Source organism: Hyperolius riggenbachi, chromosome 3 (genome assembly GCF_040937935.1).
Source record: "Hyperolius riggenbachi isolate aHypRig1 chromosome 3, aHypRig1.pri, whole genome shotgun sequence".
NCBI classification, from domain to species: Eukaryota; Metazoa; Chordata; class Amphibia; order Anura; family Hyperoliidae; genus Hyperolius; species Hyperolius riggenbachi.
The window spans coordinates 80,677,945-80,700,408 of NC_090648.1; the positions used below are offsets into that span (position 1 = coordinate 80,677,945).

The 22,464-nt window shown below is 41.1% G+C and overlaps 1 protein-coding gene across 3 annotated transcripts in view; it reads right to left on the reverse strand.

Moving 5' to 3' along the window:
• Positions 1 to 1,825: 1,825 nt before the first annotated feature.
• DSN1 (DSN1 component of MIS12 kinetochore complex) overlaps positions 1,826 to 22,464 on the reverse strand; it is a 52,069-nt gene continuing 31,430 nt past the window's right edge. For all 3 annotated transcript variants that reach the window (XM_068272222.1, XM_068272221.1, XM_068272220.1), the window contains exons 8-10: positions 17,773 to 17,920; positions 10,523 to 10,610; positions 1,826 to 1,910 (exon numbers count right to left, since the gene is read on the reverse strand). In XM_068272222.1, coding sequence (XP_068128323.1) covers positions 1,843 to 1,910; positions 10,523 to 10,610; positions 17,773 to 17,920 — 304 coding nt within the window. In that variant the 3' untranslated portion in view covers positions 1,826 to 1,842. The remainder of the gene's footprint in view (positions 1,911 to 10,522; positions 10,611 to 17,772; positions 17,921 to 22,464) is intronic.

The window sequence follows — 22,464 nt, forward strand, 5'->3', positions numbered from 1 at the left end:
CGTTGTCCTCCTCCACCACCTGGATCTTCTGCTATGAGTCCAGGTACTTGAGCCAGTCGGGCGTAGTGTGCATGCACACATTCCGCCGCCAGGAGCATACTACACCTGTGCAGCACTATTGCGCAGGTGCAGAATGTTCCTGGCTGTGGAAGCGGCACGTGGCTGGAATGCGCTGACTGGCTGAATTACCAGGACTCATAGCAGAAGATCCAGGTGGTGGAGGACAGCGAGGGACTGATTGGCCTGAAGGGGGCTGGAGGAAGCCCCAGGTATGTATAAAACTTTACTTTTAATCCATCTCAGGTACCCTTTAATTTGTAGTCACCAAACCAAATTTTAACAACATACATTTGCATAAATCAGCATCAATGCAGAATTATTTCCATCTCATTGACCATCTCTATTAGTGGTGACACAGCTACACATCAGGATTTATTCTTACAGCATAGATGTTATTTAGTATATATAAGAGATTCCTGTGTACACATCATATATACAGTCACAATCAGATATGTATATCTGACCTTAAAAATACGGGGACTGCTTTATTGAAGCAGCACAAGTAACTAATTTTGATTGGTTTATTTCATTTTTGTGGACTAAGCACAGCTATTATTGTATATATACTGTATGTATACATTATTTTTAATGACTATTATCTGAGAAATAGAACATTGTATCATACTTTCTATTTTAATTACAGATACAAATTCATTAGGAGTCGGTGCATTTTTTCCCGACTCCGACTCCAGGCACCCAAAATTGCCCCGACTCCACAGCCTTGGTTATTACACCATTTAAATGATGTCCCTATAACAATGTACGACGTCAATATTTTATTTGGAAATAAAGATGCATTTTTTTCAATTTGCATCCATCATTATTTACAAGCTTATAAAAATTATAGTAATATACTCTCGACATGCATATTAAAAAAGTTCAGACAATTAGGTAACTATGTTTTTTTTTTTTATTTTAATTTTTTTTAATTAAAATTTTTATTTGGGATTTTTTTGGAGTGGGGGGAGGGGGGGAGGGGTGGTTAAACAGGTATTTTTTAAATGTAATTGATTGTGTATATATTTTTTTTTAATTATGTAGATGTAGTTTTACTATTTGGCCACAAGATGGCCACAGTCTTTTTTTTTGTTTTTTCATCCTGTAAGCGAGAGCTCTCGCTTACAGGAACTGAAGGGATGACGTGAGACATAGAAAAATTGCAACTTTTCAGAGAAGCCGTCAGTTTTTCTTATGGAGACATAGATCAATGAATGGAAACGGTGTTCCCATTCATTGATCTCTGGGGCAGCAGAAGGCGGCGGGAGCACACACCCAGCGCAGCAGGGCAGGCTATCTGGACGGATATTTCTGTGCAGATAGAACTGAGTGGTTAACTTTTTGGATTGCCTGGTTAGCAACCTTATTACTTGTTTACCAGATAAAAATAAAGAATTGATTTTTGATTTGATACCCGACAGTTACACTTTAAAAGATTGTATTTACAGCTTCTGTTGATATAAGGGAGCTCTCAAAATGTTCTAATAGTGTTTTGTAGTATGTTCTAACAGATGATTGGTCATCAGTATAAAAAAAAATCAAGTCCTATTTCTGCAACTAGAGGTACAGTAATAAGTGCACTTGAGATGCAGGAATTTTACCCCTCGTTTGGGGTATATTACGCTATTTGACGTTTTTACTTATTGAAGGAATGTTATAAATGCCTTGAAAGGCAACCTTTCAAACAATTTATAAAATAGGAATATAATAAACACTCAACGTCACCAGTCTTCAAGTTGGTATGGTTCAGATAACTGACAAGACAGGATTTTTTAAAATCATTTTTTATTTTTTAAAAACTTTTAAAAATGTGCGTGCTGGCGAATCTTCCATAGGCTTGAAATATCTGGATTCTGCAAATAGAAAAGGAACCAAGTTTGTTAAGGGCGGAAGAGAAGGCATATAAAACACATTAGCTTCTAAATACATAGGTCAAGCTGCACTGTACAGCACACACTAAATATAGAGCTTGTGTTCTTCCCTTGACAGTTTAAAGACCTGTGAATAAGGATAACATTACCTTTTAATCTAGTTAGGTGTTCAGTTAAAGAAAACAATTAAATGCACCAGATCTGCAACCAAAAATATTAAAGAACTACTGTAGAGAGGTAGGGGGAAAAAAACAGTTGAACTTACCCGGGGCTTCTAATGGACCCTCACCGATACTCTGGTCCCTGCCTCCGGTTCACGTCTGGAATTTACTTAGGCGCAGCCCGTACTGGGCCTGCGCAATACACTCCTGGTGACGTCAGCGGATGAGAGGGCGCGGCCGCGCAGGCACAGTGGTTTTCCGACTTTAAAGTCAGAAATTCCAGAAGTGAACCGGAGGTGGGGACCGGAGCATTGGTGCATTGCTGCGTAGGCACAGGACATCTGCAGGGGACCATTAGATGCCCCGGGTAAGTTCAACTCTTTTCCCCCCTACAGTACACCTTTAAAGGGAACCTTAACTGAACGGGGGTAAAGAGTTTCACTTACCCGGGGCTATTACCAGCCCCCCGCAACAGTCCTGAGCCCCCGGAGCCGCTCTGGAATCCTCCGGTCCACCGCTGTCACTTAGTTTAGTTTTTGACGACTCACCAGTCGGCCAGCCGCCATGCGTATTATTGGACGCATTCCCTACTGCAATTAGTGCTGTTGCGGACCGCGTACAAAAATACGCGTTGCCGCATTCCACACGCGTAGATATGTGGCAACGCGTATTTTTGTATGCGTTGCGGTCCGCAACAACGCTAATTGCAGTAGGGAATGGGTCCAATAATACGCATGGCGGACGGCCGACTGGTGAGTCGTCAAAAATGAAACTGACAGCGGGGGACCGGAGGATTCCAGAGCGGCTCTGAGTTCACAGGACTGCTGCAGGGGGCTGGTAATAGTTCCAGGTAATTAAAACTCTTTCCCCCCGTTCAGTTAAGGTTCCCTTTAAATGCATTTTATCTCTAGACTGTACCCATTCTTTATCCATTTCGTACAATACCCTTCACACTCTGCTCTCATGCTGCGAGCCAATTAGATACAGTTGTATTGCAGTGTACTGAATTAAACCGGCTGCAAAATGTCACCTTGCACCATCCAGTCAGAATGGAAAGGTGGTCTGGGCGAGTGCTTTTCAGGGCTGTGAAGTCGGCACAAAAATCATCCAATTCCTCAGTTTATGAAACCACCGACTCCAGGTACCCAAAATTGTTCCGACCCCGCAACTCTGAATCCTTAGTCTAATACTTACCAGGGCTGTGGAATTGGTACAAAAATCATCCGAGACTTCAGTTTTTTGCAGCCACTGACTCCAACTCCAGGTAACCAAAATTACTCCGACTCCACGACTCAGACTCCACAGCCCTGGTGTTTTTGCCCCCCAAGTTTAATTTCAGCACTTTAGAAAGGAATGACTACAGCAGACTTAAAGAGCACTTCCAGTGGCAGAGCCTGTCATGAAAGGATTAAAAATGCACCAGTCCGGCAGTAGTTCATTGGACAGGTGAGTGCTCTGCCCTCCACCCAAAAAAAGCCACCATGGCGATTTTTTGCAAAGTCTTTCTTGCCATCCCCACCATGGCTGCAGCTGTCTTGTTGAGCAGGGAGGGGGTGGAGCTTTATCTCTCTACTGAATTACAGACGTGCAGGTGAGACCCACACTTTTTGCAGCATCAAGACAGAGCATTATATGACAGGCTCTGTCTTTTACACTGGAAGTACTCTTTAACTCTTTCTTTGCATTCCGACAACATTTTACGTCTGCTGCATTTTAATTATCTATTTCATCTGTTTTTTGCTATCAGAAAATAAGACAACAGGTCTAGTGTGCTGCAATGTTAACACCTGTCTAGATTTAGTGGTTACAAACAGTCCCCTACTTACAAACTACTCAAGTTACAACGTTTCAGAGGAGTTGTCTTCATGTATAAAATATACAATACCGTTTTATTTACATATTTTTGTTGTTAAATGTTACAGTACTAACTGTTATAAGTAGGTTTACCACTTCAACTCCAAGGGTTTTTCCCCTTTTCCCCTTAAAAAACCAGAGCAATTTTCCCATGTCAGCGCTCCTTCCATTCATTCGCCTATAATTGTATTAGTAATTCTCACAACGAAACAATCTACAGTGGGATGCGAAAGTTTGGGCAACCTTATTAATCGTCATGATTCTCCTGTATAAATTGTTGGTTTTTATGATACAAAATGTCAGTTAAATACAGTGTATCATATAGGAGACACACACAGTGATATTTAAGAAGTGAAATGAAGTTTATTGGATTCACAGAAAGCGCGCAATAATTGTTTAAACAAAATTAGGCGGGTGCAGATTCTCCTTTTGTAGAAATTAAAGCCTCTAAACGCATCCTGTAGGTTCCAATGAGAGTCTGGATTTTGGCTGAAGGTATTTTGGACCATTCCTCTTTACAAAACATCTCTAGTTCATTCAGGTTTGATAACTTCCGAGCATGGACAGCTCTCTTTAACTCACACCACAGATTTTCAATTATATGCAGGTCTGCGGACTGAGATGGCCATTCCAGAACGTTGTACTTGTTTCTCTGCATGAATGCCTTAGTGGATTTTGAGCAGTGTTTAGCGTCGTTGTCTTGTTGAAAGATCCAGCCCTGGCGCAGCTTCAGCTTTGTCACTGATTCCCGGACATTGGTCTCCAGAATCTGCTGATACTGAGTGGAATCCATGTGTCCCTCAACTTTGACAAGATCCCTAGTCCCTGCACTGGTCACACAGCCCCACAGCATGATGGAACCACCACCATATTTTACTGTAGGTAGCAGGTGTTTTTCCTGGAATGTTGTGTTCTTTTTCCTCCATGCATAACGCCCCTTGTTATGCCCAAATAACTCAATTTTAGTTTCATCAGTTCACAGCACCTTATTCTAAAATGAAGCTGGCTTGTCCAAATGTGCTTTAGCATACCTCAAGTAGCTCCGTTTGTGCTGTGAGCAGAGAAAAGGCTTCCTCTGCATCACTCTCGCATACTGCATCTCCTTGTGTAAAGTGCGCTAAATGGTTGAACGATACACAGTGAATCCATCTGCAGCAAGATGATGTTGTAGGTCTTTGGGTTGACTCTGACTGTTCTCACCATACATTGCTTCTGTTTATCCAGGATTTTTCCTGGTCTGCCACTTTGAACCTAAACTTGAACTGAGCCTGTGGTCTTCCATTTCCTAACTGTGGAAACAGACAGCTGAAATCTCTGAGACAGCTTTCTGTATCCTTCTACTAAACCATGATGGCGAACAATCTTTGTCTTCAGGTCATTTGAGACCCCCATGTTGCTACTCTTCAGAGAAAATTAAACATGTTGCTACTCTTCAGAGAAAATTAAAAGAGGAGGGAAACTTGCAATTTACCCCTTTAATTACTCTTTCTCATAATTGGATTCACCTGTGTATGTAGGTCAGGGGGTCACTAAGCTTACCAAGCCAATTTGAGTTCCAATAATTAGTTCTAAAGGTTTTGGAATCAATAAAATGACAACAGTGCCCAAATTTATGCCCCTGCCTAATTTTAAACAATTATTGCACACTTTCTGTAAATCCATTAAACTTCTTTTCACTTCTCAAATATCACTATGTATGTCTCCTAAATGATATATTCAGCTGACATTTTTAACGTAACAACCAACGAGGAAAATCATGATTAACAAGGTTGCCCAAACGTTTGCATCCCACTGTATATCTTGTTTTTTTTTTCGCCAAAATTAGGCTTTCTTTGGGGGGTACTATTTGTTAAGAATTATTTTATTATAACTGCGTTTTAACAGGAAAAATAGAAAAAAATCATTTCTCAGTTTTCAGCCATTATAGTTTTAAAATAATACATGCTACCATAACTAAAACCCACACATTTTATTTGCCCATTTGTCCCGGATATTGCAACCTTTCAAAATGTTTTCCTAGTACAATGTACGGGGCCAATATTTTATTTGGAAATAAAGAGGCATTTTTTTCTGTTTTGAGTCCATCACTAATTACAAGCCCATAATTTAAAAAGTAACCGTAATACACCCTCTTGACATACTTATTAAAAAAGTTCAGTCCCTATTTTTTTTTAAATTGTATATATATATATATATATATATATATATATATATATATATGCAAAACATTTTTGGGGCAACTATTGGGAAGTGTGAGAGGTAAGGGGTTAATATTAAATGCAAAAAGAGTGCGTTAAGGGGAAAAAAATGTGTGTAGATATAATTTTACTATTTGGCCACGAGATGTCCTCACGCATAACTTTCCCATATGTAGTATTACTATGCAAACAGGAAGTAACGTGTGGATGTAAGTATTGTTTTTTGTGAATGATGGCGCCATCTCATTGATTCATTGTTTTTTGTGAATGATGGCGCCATCTCATTGATGGCGGCAGTCATTCACACAGGGACTTAGCTCTCCCGTCTAACGATCAGTGGCGAGAATGAGCGCGGGGGCGAGCGAGAGTGTGCGGCACCAAGGGACGTAGTAGCTACGTTCCTGCGAGAAGATATGGGAAAATGCAGGGACTTAAGCTTCAACTCATCAAAGGCTGTTCGATAACAAAATCCAAGTAGTTGAAATACTGCATTTGGTATTTTACACTTGTGTGTGCTAATTCATCAATATTTTCACGTGTGGTAGATGTTCGTTAAGTTACCGAACTCTTACGGCTTCAATTCATCAAAGGCTGTTTGATAACAGCACATGTGCACATTTGTTATATTTACTGTTTTTTATACTGCCTCTGCTGCTCTGAATCTGTCCATCAGTCTTCCTTAACATTTTATTTAATTGCCACAACGTAGATAAACTTCCTGGAGACATTACAAATGCCATGCTTGGTGATTTCACCACTAGCAACTTTGCATTTTTAAACAGGGACTCAAAGGGTTACACCACCAAAGGCTGCAAAATATATTTTGTCCATTCTCTCTTCTCACTGCCTGGGGGGTCTTAAAGCTTGTTCCACTGGAGAAGCCTGTGCAACCTATCAACAGCACTTGCAGGAGAACGGGGGCTGTTTCTATTGGCTGCCTGCTCCTGCCAATAATGGGGACATCCACAGGAAGGCATTCGAAGCTAGTTACCGACAGAGGAGAGCTGGAGATAATCACCGAATGTGTTAGCGAATGCTGTAACCTTGATGAATTGACATTTGCTGACGTGTTGAGCACAAGTCGGTAATTTATCTCACTGCTCTGTAATTTCAGCTTTTCATGCGGTAACAGCTTTGATGAATTGACATTTTCTTAAAGAGACACTGAAGCGGAAAAAAAATATATGATATAATGAATTGGTTGTGTACTATGAATAATTACTAGAAGATTAGCAGCAAAGAAAATATTCTCATATTTTTATTTTCAGGTATATAGTGTTTTTTCTAACATTGCATCATTCTCTAATATGTGCAGATTACACAACACTCAGCATTCAAAATGATTCTTTCAGAGCAGTCTGTGAACTAATGACCTCTCCTCTGGCAGAGGAAAAGTAAAACATTAACCACCCTGGCGTTCTGATTAAATCGCCAGGGTGGCTGCGGGAGGGTTTTTTTTAAATAAAAAAAAAACTATTTCATGCAGCCAACTGAAAGTTGGCTGCATGAAAGCCCACTAGAGGGCGCTCCGGAGGCGATCTTCCGATCGCCTCCGGCGCCCAGAATAAACAAGGAAGGCCGCAATGAGCGGCCTTCCTTGTTTTGCTTATATCGTCGCCATAGCGACGAGCGGAGTGACGTCATCGACGTCAGCCAACGTCCTGACGTCAGCCGTCTCCGATCCAGCCCTTAGCGCTGGCCGGAACTTTTTGTTCCGGCTGCGCAGGGCTCAGGCGGCTAGGGGGGCCCTCTTTCGCCGCTGCTCGCGGCGAATCGCCGCAGAGCGGCGGCGATCAGGCAGCACACGCGGCTGGCAAAGTGCCGGCTGCGTGTGCTGCACTTTATTTGATAAAAATCGGCCCAGCAGGGCCTGAGCGGCAGCCTCCGGCGGTGATGGACGAGCTGAGCTCGTCCAGACCGCTCAGGAGGTTAACTAACAGTTGAGATAATAAAAGTCAGAAAACAGCCCTCTCCACGACTTTGAAAGTCGTAGAGCTTAATGGCTTTTTTGCATAGAGATAACAACTGGAGTTTCTTAAATCTTCCTGTACTGGAAACAATTAGACTGATGTATCTGATCTTAATGTTTTATTTCTTAGCTGTACTACACATACAAATCATAATATCATCATTTTTTTTTCCGCTTCAGTGTCTCTTTAAGTGCTCCATAAAGTCAGCTGTTTTATCATTACTGAATGCGGTAATGCTTGATGAATTGAAGCCTTAGTTACTCGCCTGGGGCAGGGTAAGGGATTAAAACTTTAAAAGCACGCTGAAAACAACCCAAAAAAACATAGTTTATACTATATGTCCAAATCTAGAGGTGCCCAAAAATAAATCATTTATCCACGTTTCATCTTGTTTAACACAGGACTCAGCTTACAGATTCAACTTACAAACAATCTCTCGAAACGGAACCTGTTTGTAAATAGGGGGCCACCTGTACTTGGGAAATCATCACCTCTGGGAGGTAAGACATGCAAGGCAGTGCTGAGCGACTGAGGACTAGCCCTCCTGTCTGTTATTTTTTCCCTCTGTTAGCCTTTAGATCAACTTTATAGTTGAGATCAAGGCAGTCAGATAAATACAGAACTAAAGTGCAGAAAGTCTCTGTGAACTGAAAGCTGGGCTTTTAAAAACAAACTCACTGCAGCATTTCATAGCTCTGGCTGGAGAGGAGTGAGGGAATGCTTTAACCTCCCTAGTGGTAACCCCGAGTCAGGCTCAGGGTGGAAAAAAGTAGCCAGGAGCGGTAATCCCGAGCTTGACTTGGGGTAGTTACCAGGAGGCCTAAGCAGAGCCTGAAGTTCAATAGGCATTTCAACTTACCACCCCTCCGGGATCCAGATGCTGGCAGCCATTCTTCTTCCGGTCCTTGGAGGCTCTGGATCCCTCGGGTGAGATTGCCATTTGTCACCATGACAACAGGCGGCAATCTCATTATAGGGTGCCACCCGCAGGACGGAGGGAGAATTGCAGTGCTGGATCCCAGGAAGGTAATTGCAAGGCTGCCGCAGATCTTGGCGGTATGATTTTTTCCCCTGGTTTAGTATCTAAAAGCATGCAAAATAAATTGCACCGCTTTTAGACCCAGAAATAATCATACCACCAGAGAGGTTAAATAGACATGAAAGAGGGATTAAACAGAGGCACACAACATTCAGTAAAACCAAGTTTTCCTACTTCCCATAGAGTTATCATATTTGCTATTGTGCACAAGTATTATTGACCGTTTACAAATGACAACTTCCTAAAGTACAGTTTATCTGGTCTGAAAGCTGCCATTAGTACTTCACTATATATTATAATGTACCCAGCGAGAATGTGTCTTCTCCTGTGTATACTTTTAAAACAAAAAGAAAAATTCTTTGTTACAGCTGATATAAATCCTAAAATAAATCTGCACAGTTTCTCCTTCCCGATTCATGGAAGCAGCCATATTGTTTACAGCCTGTCCTTTCAAATGGGCTTATCTGCCATAGGCAGTCATGTGACACAAGAGAGATATCAAATTACAACTAGTGATTAGACACAAATGAGGGGGAATTACACAGGCTCAACTCTTTAAATAAATAGATACAGGGTGCATTTCTGTTATGTTTTTATTGTGTCCTGTGCAAGTGTTCAGGTTCACTTTAACTGTTTGGATGCTGTTCTGCTACCAGTACTTTTTTCTGGCAGTAGCTTTTTTGTCGTCAAGAATATTTTAGCAAAGAAGAAATTCTGCATTTCATACCACTTTCAAGCAGGGATGAGCAGAAACTAATCCCAGTGCGAATTTACGCATCGTAGTTCGCATCTACGCATCGTAGTTCATAGGCGAAGTTTCAAACCTACGCTTACGAATTTACGCGTATCAAAGTACCGCTACGCGTAACTTACGCCCACTATGCGTAGTTAACATGTGTATTGCGTAGTGAACTACAAATGCGTTACTCGCGTCTAATTTTCCGCATGCGATTGTATGCATACAAATTTACGCATTGGAAAGGGGAATGTACGCATAGAAGGGTTCCCAGTATATGCATTTAACTACGCGTAATTGCGTATTTCAACGTGTATTCTACGAAATGCATACAAAGTGAATATTTGTTTTCGAAGCCATAGTTTGGCGAAGCGTAATTGCGTAAAACTACGCGTATTTCCAGCATAGCGAAGTTGGCTGACTACGACCATCCCTGCTTTCAAGTCCACGCCACGTGGCTCTAATGAGACACCTCTACTATAGACTCCACATGCCAAGTTGCTGCTACAAGACAGAACACTGCGATGTCACAGGGAGATTTTTAATGACAGCTGGGATCAGGCAAGTATCAGAAGCAACTATCAAATGTTGCAGGATGGAGTCCTCCTTTAGACATAATACAATGGATTCACTTACTGAGCCGCGTTGACAGTTGCTGCAGATGAGAAGTTGTGTCGCTGGAGAAGGACTCCATGAACCGGACAGACTGCTGAAGCTCGTCCAACTGAGGATTACAAAACACAACAGTTTATTTTCATGCTGTATATACTGGATACATACGCTTCAAATAAAATAAAAATCTCAACTCAACATGGGGCAACATAGTTTATGAATGGACTGTAGACTATATAGACCAAAAACACATAGTTCTTAAAGAGACTATGGCCTCAATTCACTAACCTTAACTCCTGTCTTTAATAACTCTTCTGAGCTGTTTTACAGTTATCACAATTATATCACCATGGTGATAACTGTAAAACAGCTCAGAAGAGTTATTAAAGACAGGAGTTAAGGTTAGTGAATTGAGGCCAATAACGTCAAAATTAGATATGTTATGCATGGAATTCTTCTAAAACGTTGTACTGACTTTGGCGGTATTTTCAGTATTGCGCAACCTCGGAATCCCCCTGTGTGCCATCTTCCAGCACTTAGCCCCACCCACTTGCAGCCGAGTTCTGTGGCACTTCTGTCACCACCAGTAAAGTTTACATAGGGCCCCCTTTAAATAGAACCCGAGGTGGGGATCTTAGAATAAAATCTATACACAGAGGCTGGGTCTGGCTATAGTGCCCAGCCTCTGTTGCTAGTTGAATCCCCCCTAAGTCCCCCCTGCGCTCCGCTCTAGCCCATAAATCACAGCCGCGCTGTCGGGCAATGTTTACCTCCCTAATGTCACTCACACCCGCCGCTCCCCCGCCTCCTGAAGAGCGCCGGTCCCTGCCCGCATCCCTTCCCTCTAATCAGCGGGTAGGGAAGGGACGGGGACCGGCGCTTTGCAGGAGGCGGGGGAGCAGCGTGAGTGACACTAGGGAGATAAACATTGCCCGCTGCGACACGCTGCATGTCGCCAGCACGGCTATAATTTATGGGGGAGAGCGGAGCGCAGAGGGGACTTAGGGGGGATTCAACTAGCAACAGAGGCTGGGCACTATAGCCAGACCCAGCCTCTGTGTATAGATTTTATTCTAAGATCCCCACCTCGGGTTCTCTTTAAGTCTACCCAAGGCGACATGAGGAGATAAACACGTGTTTGTACAGTGTAAAACGTATTAATAACCAGGCTGTTTTACCTGTTTTATTGTGTTGCCTGAAAGAGTTAATTTTTAGGCATGGAAGTGACAGCTTCTGTCTTGTTGTAGCTTGTTGGGAATGGAGTAAATATCACTGATAAGCAAATTACAGCCATAAAAGTTTTCCAGACAGAATACAACTTCTGAAGGCAGCGAGATATAGAAAAGGTCAATAGTTCATATATTTTCACTTAGGGACACTTAATAGGCTGCCATTGAGAAGAGACAACAAAACATTCATTGTACTTTGTAAATGTGATGTCTAAAAATGGGATGGGATGTCTAAAGTCACTTTTAGGAGTAGGAGGATAAATACAATAGTTTATCACATCAATTTATTTTCACCTTGGGTTCATTTTAAAGGGAACCTGAAGTCAGAGTTATATGGAGGCTGCCATTTATTACCTTTTAAACAATGCCAATTGCCTGCCAGTCCTGCTGATCTATTTGGCTGCAGCTGTGTCTGAATCACACATCTGAAACAAGCATGTGGCTTATCTTGTCAGATTTGACAAAAATGTCTATAACCAATAATCAATATGTAAATATATACTGTATATATATATATATATATATATACGTAAATATATACTGTATATAAATATATATATATATATATATATATATATATATATATATACACAGTACAGAACAAAAGTTTGGACACACCTTCTCATTCAAAGAGTTTTCTTTATTTTCATGACTATGAACATTGTAGATTCACACTGAAGGCATCCAAACTATGAATTAACACATGTGGAAGTATAGTACATAACCAAAACGTGTGAAGCGACTGAAAATATGTCATATTCTAGGTTCTTTAAAGTAGCCACCTTTTGCTTTGATTACTGCTTTGCACACTCTTGATGAGCTTCAAGAGGTAGTCATCTGAAATGGTTTTCACTTTACAGGTGTGCCCTGTCAGGTTTAATAAGTGAGATTTCTTGCCTTATAAATGGGGTTGGGACCATCAGTTGCGTTGTGAAGAAGTCAGGTGGATAGACTGTTACAATTTCTATTATGGCAAGAAAAGACAGCTAAGTCAAGAAAAACGAGTGACCATCATTACTTTAAGAAATTAAGGTCAGTCAGTCCGAAAAATTGGGAAAACTTTGAAAGTGTACCCAAGTGCAGTCTCAAAAACCATCAAACTCTACAAAGAAACTGGCTCACATGCGGACCGCCCCAGGAAAGGAAGACCAAGAGTCACCTCTGCTGCGGAGGATAAGTTCATCCGAGTCACCAGCCTCAGAAATCGCAGGTTAACAGCAGCTCAGATTAGAGACCAGGTCAATGCCACACAGAGTTCTATCAGCAGACACATCTCTAGAACAACTGTTAAGAGGAGACTGTGTGAATCAGGCCTTCATGGTAGAATATCTGCTAGGAAACCACTGCTAAGAACAGGCAAGAAACAGCAGAGACTTGTTTGGGCTAAAGAACACAAATAATGGACATTAAAACAGTGGAAATCTGTGCTTTGGTCTGATGAGTCCAAATTTGATATTTTTGGTTCCAACCACCGTGTCTTTGTGCGACGCAGAAAAGGTGAACGGTTGGTCTCTACATGCCTGGTTCCCACCGTGAAGCATGGAGGAGGAGGTGTGATGGTGCTTTGCTGGTGACACTGTTGGGGATTTATTCAAAATTAAAGGCATACTGAACCAGCATACCTACCACAGCATTCTTGCAGCTTCATGCTATTCCATCCGGGGTGCGTTTAGTTGGACCATTCATTATTTTTCAACAGGACAATGACCCCAAACACACCTCCAGGCTGTGTAAGAGCTATTTGACCAGGAAGGAGAGTGATGGGGTGCTGCACCAGATGACCTGGCCTCCACAGTCACTAGACCTGAACTCAATCGAGATGGTTTGAGGTGAGCTGGACCGCAGAGTGAAGGCAAAAGGGCCAACAAGTGCTAAGCATCTCTGGGAACTCCTTCAAGACTGTTGGAAGACCATTTCAGATGACTACCTCTTGAAGCTCATCAAGAGAATGCCAAGAGTGTGCAAATAAGTAATCAAAGCAAGAGGTGGCTACTTTGAAGAACCCAGAATATGACATATTTTCAGTTGTTTCACACTTTTTGGTTATGTAATATATTAGTACGTGTTTATTCATAGTTTGAATGTCTTCAGTGTGACTCTACAATGTTCATAGTCATGAAAATAAAGAAAGCTCTGTGTATGAGAAGGTGTGTCCAAACTTTTGGTCTGTAATATATATATATATATATATATATATATATATATATATATATATATATATATATATATATATATATATATATATATATATACACACACACACACACACACACATACACACATATATATATATATATATATATATACACCATCAAGTATAAGCCTAATTTTTGGGCACAAAAAAGTGGCACAAAAGTGGGGGTCTCGGCTTATACTCGAGTCACTACCCTTTGAGTAACCCCTCCCCAGTGCCCCCACTATAGGCACAGTGGGGCATCATCTGAGGGAGACCAAACACTTGACATTTCCATGGGAGGTCCCAGCTAACCTTACCTCGAGTAGTAGCGTTGGAAGGTTGAATGAAATACAGGGACAGTGTCTACTGAGTGGTGAGAATCCTTGCATTCTTATATCAAGTTTTTTATACAGTACATGAGTATGTGGCTCTGCATTCCTTTCTCCATCCTTATGCCAGCTTAAACTTTGCAACAGGAGTTTTTATGCATGTCCATCTCCATTGTAGGCCTATGTTCTGGCTTATTATTTCAATCTGCTGAAATGATGCGGCTTTTCTAATATATGGTTGGGGCCGGCCATGGCTGTGAGTGGTGTCGTGGTTGTGGCTTTTGCCGCCCTCGGCTTATACTCAGGTCAAACATTTTTCCAGGTTTTTTTAAGGTAAATGTTGGGGGGGGGGGGGGGGTCGGCTTATACGCAAATATAAATATACATATCTATGTTGTTCACAAGTGACCCGATGCCAGTTGCATAGACAGGGGATTAGGATGATCTTTAAAGTAAACTTGAAGTGAAATATACATTTTTTTTTAAAGAATACTTCGATCTATATGCTCTTCAGATCCTTCTAGGCTCCTTACTGCGTCCGACCTATGCTCTGCGTTACCGCTGTAGACTCAGTTTGGAAATTCGGTGGGATCTCCAGGGTGCATGCGATGTCAATCTGTACGCCCTCCCTGTACTCGCTCCCGCGCGTATATGTGTATCAACAGTCACCTGGAGCATTCTGGGCATATGCCCAGGACACTCTTGGCCACAGCTGCTGCTCATTGGCACGCAGGAGCATGATATGTAAGAACGCATGGAGTGGACAACACATGCATCGAGATCTGATTGGACCAAACATCAGCATACCGAAACAAGATGGTGCGGGGGAAGCAGGCGCAATAAGCCTAGAGGGGTCTGAAGAGTGTTTAGATCGAAGTAAATATACGGTATATACATTTTTTCCACCTCTGGTATACTGTAAAATGCTCAGTATCAGATAAAAAATGTAAAATATATGTACGCATACATCTAAGTTGTAGATAATTTGCAGAGTAAATTGCACTATATATTACGATTTTTCTTATGCTGCTGTCACTTAGAGTAGGTGATACAAAAGCTCACAGATTTGACAGGTTTTGGTTTTAGTCCATCTCCTCATAGGGTATTCTTAATATTTTGTTAAATACAGAAGAGTCCTGGTTAACTGGAACTCAGCTAACCATCCAGCACAAACCGCCGGCAGTATAGTGGTGAAGGCCAACTTCTTAGGCTGTTTGTGAGCTCTGCTGTGCTTAAAGACTGGTTGCCATGGCTCCACCAAGGATAATATACTTTCAGTTACTGTATTTTAACATTCGATGCAGAGTTCATGGTATGTATATAGAGTGGAGTACAGTACTGTATTGACTGGGCCTGTTTTTAACATTGAGTCTCAAACAACCAGAAAGCACATTTATCAGCCCTTAGCCAATCCTCGTCGGTGCCGGATAACCGAGACACTACTGTATACTATGGACAGGGAAAGAGGGGGTGCAGGTGGCTCCCCAATGTGAAGAATACAATAGCAAATAGCCTAAATGATGCAACATAACCAAAAGACATTGCTGCAGAACACAGCAGATTTACATAGACATCATCTCATCTTACCTGAAACTTCTGGCAACAGAAGTCTGATGTCTGTATGCATTACTTTGTGCACAAAAGGACTGGAAGCAGTCATCCACCCCAATTCATATTATTCATATAGGATTTGGTTATGCCAAGTGTCTATGCCCGAAGGCTTAGCTTATGTATACAAATGTCTGCCTTCACAAATTCAAATTACACAAGGTGTTTTGCGTTTGAATACTCTACAATGGCAGCATGGATTTAAGTAATAAGCCTCTATTCAGACTATACTCTGTGCTTTACAGTTTAGATGCATCACACAGTCATTTCCATTGCATTACAGATGGCATTCATCTTCATAAATGGGAAATGCATCCCTGTGGCAGAACTTCTGTGTTGTGTGCTGCACTGCAACAGTCACATGAAAACGGTCCTGTTTAAAACAGCGGGTCAGTTCTGCACTGTGCATCCATAACGCAACACTACGTGCTGTACGAGAAATAGCCAGAAGAGGATCCGAGGTGAACTTTTACTCATTGCATAATTGTGTACCTTTCCTATTGTTTATAGGGCATTCCTCAAGCCATATACTTTTTTGTTTTTGTTTTAAAACTCTCCCTATGAACTAAATAAACCACGCCCCCAGGTTTTCAGAGAGCCTTGGCAGTAGCAAGGGCTCATGGGAGCTCAGTCTGGGCAGGAGGAGGAGGAGGGGTTACTAGCCATTGATTTCAGAGGCAGAGGGGAGGAGGGGGGAATTAGGTTTTTTTCACAGGCTGAGTGCTCAAGAAGCAGATAAGCCTGCCTCTGTGTAATGTTTACAAACAACATGGCTGCTTTCATTGTATCACAGGAAGAAATAATCATATTCTATTAAAGCTGTTTGCAGCTAGATTTGCTGTGTAAACTATCTAAACTTTAGATAAGATATATAGACAAGTTACTTTTTATAGTTAGTTTTTCATCTCGGATCCGCTTTAAAGGGAACCTGAACTGAGTAAAATTATTTAAAATAAACACGAGGTAACTTTAAATGAACATTACATAGTTGCCTTGCCATCAGTTACTCCCAGAAGCTCACCATTTTCTTCTGACAAGATCTTTTCCACTTCTGACAACATTTTGTCAGAACTGAAATATATCAGTTGCTCTCAGTTATATATCAGTTATAGCTGAGAGGACAACCGATGTGCTAGGTAATGTCCATGTTTCCCTATGGTCCAAGTGGGCGATGTTACAGTTTAACAGTACTGACCAGAAAGCTGTTATGGGGTAATGGCCATTTTCAAAATGGAGGACAGATAATTCCATTGATCACAGTGGACTAACAGGACGCAGTCGAGGAGAAAGAGATTGAGGAGTAGACTTCATGGGAGGTAAGTATGAGTTGTGTATGTTTATTTTTATTTTTCATTTTCAGTTCAGGTTTTCTTTAAAGTGAACGTGAAGTGAAAATAAACCGATGAGATAAACAATTATATTTATCCTCCTACTCACTCACACATTCACAAAGTAGAATGAATGTTTTCTTAGCTCTGCTCAGTGGCAAATCTATTAAGTGTCCCTAAATAAAAATACATGAGCTATTGACCTTTTTCTCCCTCTGCTCACAGAAGTTGTATTCTGGCTTTTATGGCTGTAATTGGCTTATCAGTGATGTTTACTATATTCCTGACAAGGTACTGACAAGACAGAAGCTGTCACTTCCATGCCTAGAAATTAACTCTTTCAGGCAGCAAAATAAAACAAGTAAAACAGCCTGGTTATTAATATGCTCTGCCTTCTACATACACGTTTATCTCATGATGTCACCTCGGGTACACTTTACATTTCTACATGGTTTTGAACATCATTGCAGTATGACTTGTTTTTCAAATGCGACCGATTTACTTCAACAAACACACACAAAAAAACTAGAATACTATTCCTTCAACAGAAATACTCTTATTGTTTAAATAAAATATCCACAGGCTTCTGTAATTCAAAAATTACCGTGATTTCCATGTTGTCAAACACTGCCCCCTGCTGATTCAGCATGGCTTTGTAGTCTGGTTTGCTTTGAAGAACGGTTTGTTGGGAAGATTGCAAGTGTGCACGGCTTTCTGATGGACCGCTGACTGCTCCATTTTCTTCCTGCTGTCTGCATAACCAGATGGAAAGCAATAGATTACTGACCGGCAAATTTACTGTACAGTAGAATGCCTTTATAGCAAACTTCAGGGGACCTGGCCAAGTTGTTTACTATAGCAAAAGTTTACTATACATTTTGTATTCATGCAGATGCATGGTTGGGAGCTGGGGATAAAGATTACTATAGCCAGAGGTTTACTATATCAGAGTTTACTATAACAAGATTCTTTTTTTAAACAATAGATTTTTGTTGTAAATTTTGTCTTTCTTTTCAAACAAGCAGATATGGTGTAGGGTATACAAAACTAAATGTATATCATAGCATAGTATAACAAGTTCAGAAAATTAAACCTTAAAAACTAAACCTGTGTGCCACCTCCTTCCATATTTCAGGTTCTTAAGGAGGGTGGCCTAGAGAGCTAAAGAATAAACAAACCATGCCTTAATATAATGAACATTTCGTAGGTTAGATATACTAATAAGCAACATATCATGAAATGACAGAACATAAAAGAAATGATAGAATATAAAAGAAATAGCATAGAGCTAAATGTCCTCAACCTATAGGATTCAAAGTGTTAGTTAAATAAGTATATATCAACTTTAGTCCATATTGGAGAACGTCAACGGTAGAGAGAAAAAAACTGTGTTGCATATATGAGTAGTATAAGAGACCTGACTCTGTGTTTCTAGTTGGAAAGAGAGAGAGAGTAGTCTGAGGTAAGTGCAAATATGTTAGTTGCAAGTGGTCTATATCTGATGTAAGAAATGCCTAGAATAAGATTCAGAGGCTCTCTCTTTTAATGGACCTCAGATTTCAAATAAGCCTTCTAGGAAACATTAGAAAAGATGACCAGAGCTTCCATGGACCTTGTCCTAAGTTAAATCCTTCTCTAACAAGAATTTTGTCCAAAATGCTATTTGTTCTGGTATTTCATTCTACTCCTTTATAACAAGTCTTAGAGATTACTGTTAACAGGAATAAAATTATTTTTTGATTCTCCTTTAACTTTGTCAAGGATGGATTTTAAATTTTCATAGAAGAGTTCTTTGCATGAAGGATATTCAATTCACTTTATTGTCATTGTGTAACACAACGAAATTACTTTTCATGACAACCCCAAGGTTCATATAGGGAACATAGTGATAGTAACAAGGAAGAGAAGAAATTATACAAGTATGCCAGGTATTACAGATGTTTAAACAATTTGTACACAGTGTTAATTATTTCAGAGAGGATTCAGAGTTTATCAAGTTTATGGCGGATGGGAAAAAGCTGTCTTTCAGTCTGTTTGTGTGTGTGCGGGTTGATCTAAAACGTTTACCTGATGGAAGGAGTTCAAACAAGGCATTTCCAGGGTGAGTGTTGTCTTTGATAATGTTTTTGGCCCTTCTCAAGCTGCGAGTATTATACAAAAGTTCCAGTGATGGTAGTTCAGTGCCAATAATGGCTTCTGCTGTTTTAACAACTCGCTGCAGGGCTTCTCTAGTAGCCTTCGTGCAGCTCTTGTACCAGGCCGTCATGCAATTGGTCAGAACGCTTTCTATAGTGCATCTGTAGAAATTAACCAGCAGCTTCTGTGGGAGGTTAGCGCTCCTTAGTTTTCTCAGAAAGTAGAGGCGTTGTTGTGCTTTGCCAGTTCGAGCTAAAGCATTGTCAGCCCAGGACAGGTTCTCTGCGATGGTGACTCCCAAAAATTTGAAGCTGGAAACTCTCTCCACAGCCTCTGTATTGATCATTAGCGGTAGGTGAGTAGTCTTTTTGGTGGTCCTAAAGTCCAGAATAATTTCTTTGGTCTTCTTTGTATTTAATAACAGGTTGTTAATGTCGCACCATGCAGTCAGGTTCCTAACTTCTTCTCTGTATGCAGCTTCCTCATTGTCTGATATAAGCCCAATGACAGTCGTATCATCTGCAAACTTAACAATTACGTTTGAGGTATGGATAGGCAGGCAGTCATGGGTGAAAAGTGCATAGAGGAGAGGGCTTAATACACAGCCCTGTGGCATGCCAGTGCTCAGGGTAAGGGTGGAGGATGTCTGTTTTCCTAGTCTGACAGTTTGAGGGCGATTAGTAAAGAAGTCCGATAACCAAGTACTTATGGAGGGAGCAAGACCTAGTGCATGGAGTTTGTTGGTCAGCTGGCTAGGTACAATGGTGCTAAATGCTGAGCTGTAGTCAACAAAGAGCATCCTAACATAGGAGTTGGGCTTTTCCAGGTGTGAGAGGGCAGCATGGAGAGCTACACAGATGGCATCCTCAGTCGATCTATTTGTTCGGTAAGCAAACTGGTGTTGATCTAGATTTGCTGGGATGGAAGCCTTGATGTGTGTGGCTACCAGTCTTTCAAAGCACTTGGCGATGACAGGGGTTAGAGCAACTGGTCGATAATCATTAAGACAGGTTATTCTAGGATTTTTTGGGACTGGCACAATGGTTGTAGATTTAAGGCATGATGGGACTACACCCAAGAACAGAGAGAGGTTGAATATTTGTGTAAAAACTTTCGCTAGTTGACCAGCACAGGCCTGGAGCACACGTCCTTGCACACCATCAGGACCTGCAGCTTTCCTGGTGTTGATATTTGTGAGTGCTTGCTGCACTTCATGTATGTGAAGGATTAATGGCTGTGAGTCTGTACTGGGCCCAAAGTTGGCTGGAGGCCGATTGTTGTCTGTTTCAAATCTAGCAAAGAAGTTGTTAAGTTCCTCTGCTAGGCTGGGGATGTTATTGTCCAGTGTATATTGAGTGCTATTCTTCTTTTTGTAATCTGTGAATAGTTGAATGCTTTGCCACATCCTCCTTGGGTTTGAGTCATTTTCAAAGTTTTCCTCAATCCTTTGTTTGTATTTAAGTTTTGCATTTCGTATGCCTTTTTTCAGACTTGCTCTGGCTGAAGAATATGCGTCTTTGTCCTGTATTTTAAAAGCTTTGTTTCTATTCTTTAGAAGTCCCTTGAGTTCTTTAGTTATCCATGGTTTATGATTTGGGTAAACCGTAATTTTTTTGTTGACAGTGATGGTGTCCACACAGAAATTAACATATGACAATACAGAGGAAGTACTCGTCTCCAGGTCTGTTTCATGAAAGAAAATATCCCAATCCGTATTTTCAAAGCAATCATGGAGCTGAGAGACGGCAGTCTCAGGCCAGACTTTAACAGACTTGCTAATTGGTTTAGCAGTGTTGATAATGTTGATATAGCCATATTCAAGGTCAAAAGCTAATTTCAGAACTAGGGATCCTTTGTTATCACCTTTATCAGAAAGATAATTTTTATCTACTTCACCTTCAGAAAGTTCCTCTGACTCTACCAAATTAGGCATTCTTTCAGTCTCAGTCAGTGAAGGAGAGGGTACAGAAGTAGGAGGGACCTCACAGGAACCTTTGATGACATATAAGGTCATACTTATCTGTGATTTCATCCTCCCTCTAAATGTTTTTGAACATAGTGGGTTTCCTCTTTCACAAACTGTTCAGTGCATAGCTATTAGATAAGTTTCACTCAAGAGCTTTTCATTTTAGATCAACAAACAACTTCTGGAGGGTGGTTTAGCAAGTATAGCTTTAGTTGCCCTGGCCCCCTTCTATTTTGTCTGATTTTGTGGATTAAAAATAAGGAGCAATAGATTATAAAATAGACACTACTTACCTAAGAAGAGAGGATCCCACATCCTCCTGGAGACCACTGACGCTGCCTGAGGACCCTCTAAGATTGCAACCACACCCCCTTCATGCAGGATGCACTGCACCTGCTCAAGCACAGCCTCCCCTGTGTACTAGCTCGGAGCAGCTTGTCCTTGTGCAGGCCAGCCACGCTCATACACAGTAGTGAGCGCGGGCAAAAAAACAATCGACAAACTCTCTTCAGATGTGTTCAGGGGATTCACGCATGACAGCGGTGGTTTCCAGGAGGACATGGGAAGCCTCTGGATGATCCTTCTTAGGCAAATATCTTTTTTTATTTTAATATGCCTTCGGAAGACTTTGAGACCCTCTAATGAGTGCCAGTAACATCTCTTTTTAAACAAAACACAAGGCAGACTGCTGTAGACTGCCTGAGGAGACACTGCTTGCTTGGCAGCTGGAAACAGACGTTATTTCTCACAGTGCAGCGAGGTTCACAGACAGAAACTGTAAGGGCCATGGACCTGACATCACACTGTGGGAGGGGTTAGGCATCAGTAGAGAGAGGGCTTGTGTGAGAACAGGGTTAGGTGTCGCTAAAGTATTGTTGGTAAATTTACTGATACTCCTCTAGCAGCTTTTAGTATACAGTAAGAGGCAATGGGACCAGGGAAAATACATTTTCATACCTACATAGACGATTGAGCAAATCAATCCTTGGTAATCTGGGCTTTGTGATTACTGAAGAATAAGTCTTGCTCAGAAGAAAACGTGAAGCTGTGATTTTTTACAGCAGGTACTTCCCCATTTTATTTTGCAAAAACTGCAATTTTTTTGAACTATTTTATGCCATGGGCTAAAGGGTTCAAATGTGTGCACATGTGCTTTAGCGGTACAATTCTAAATGCTCATTTTGCAAAACAGTT